The sequence below is a fragment of the Pterocles gutturalis genome, unplaced genomic scaffold (genome assembly GCF_000699245.1).
Source record: "Pterocles gutturalis isolate BGI_N339 unplaced genomic scaffold, ASM69924v1 scaffold33559, whole genome shotgun sequence".
NCBI classification, from domain to species: Eukaryota; Metazoa; Chordata; class Aves; order Pterocliformes; family Pteroclidae; genus Pterocles; species Pterocles gutturalis.
Genome location: NW_010134303.1, coordinates 1,358 through 1,613, shown reverse-complemented (window position 1 = coordinate 1,613; position 256 = coordinate 1,358). Strand labels below are relative to the sequence as shown.

At 60.5% G+C, this 256-nt stretch overlaps 1 protein-coding gene across 1 annotated transcript in view; it reads left to right on the top strand.

Moving 5' to 3' along the window:
• LOC104467692 (LIM domain kinase 1) overlaps nucleotides 1-256 on the top strand; it is a gene marked incomplete at its 3' end in the record, with an annotated part of 1,944 nt that overhangs the window by 339 nt on the left and 1,349 nt on the right. Inside the window, exon 3 of the mRNA XM_010081550.1 lies at nucleotides 69-174. Coding sequence (XP_010079852.1) covers nucleotides 69-174 — 106 coding nt within the window. The remainder of the gene's footprint in view (nucleotides 1-68; nucleotides 175-256) is intronic.

The following is a 256-nucleotide window of genomic DNA, read 5'->3' as shown; positions in this document are numbered from 1 at the left end:
GGGGAGTGTATTTTCTGTCCTGGGGTGTCCCCAGAGGTGCGGGTGGCAGCGGGGAGCTGGTGGCTGAGCCCCTGCCCTCCCTGCCAGGTGACGCATCGGGAGACGGGTGAGGTGATGGTCATGAAGGAGTTGATCCGATTCGATGAGGAGACACAAAGGACCTTCCTCAAAGAGGCGAGTATCCCCCTTCTTTAATCCCCCCACTTTGGGGAAGGACATGAGGGCTGGGGCTGGTCGATGCTGTCCCCCATCCTGA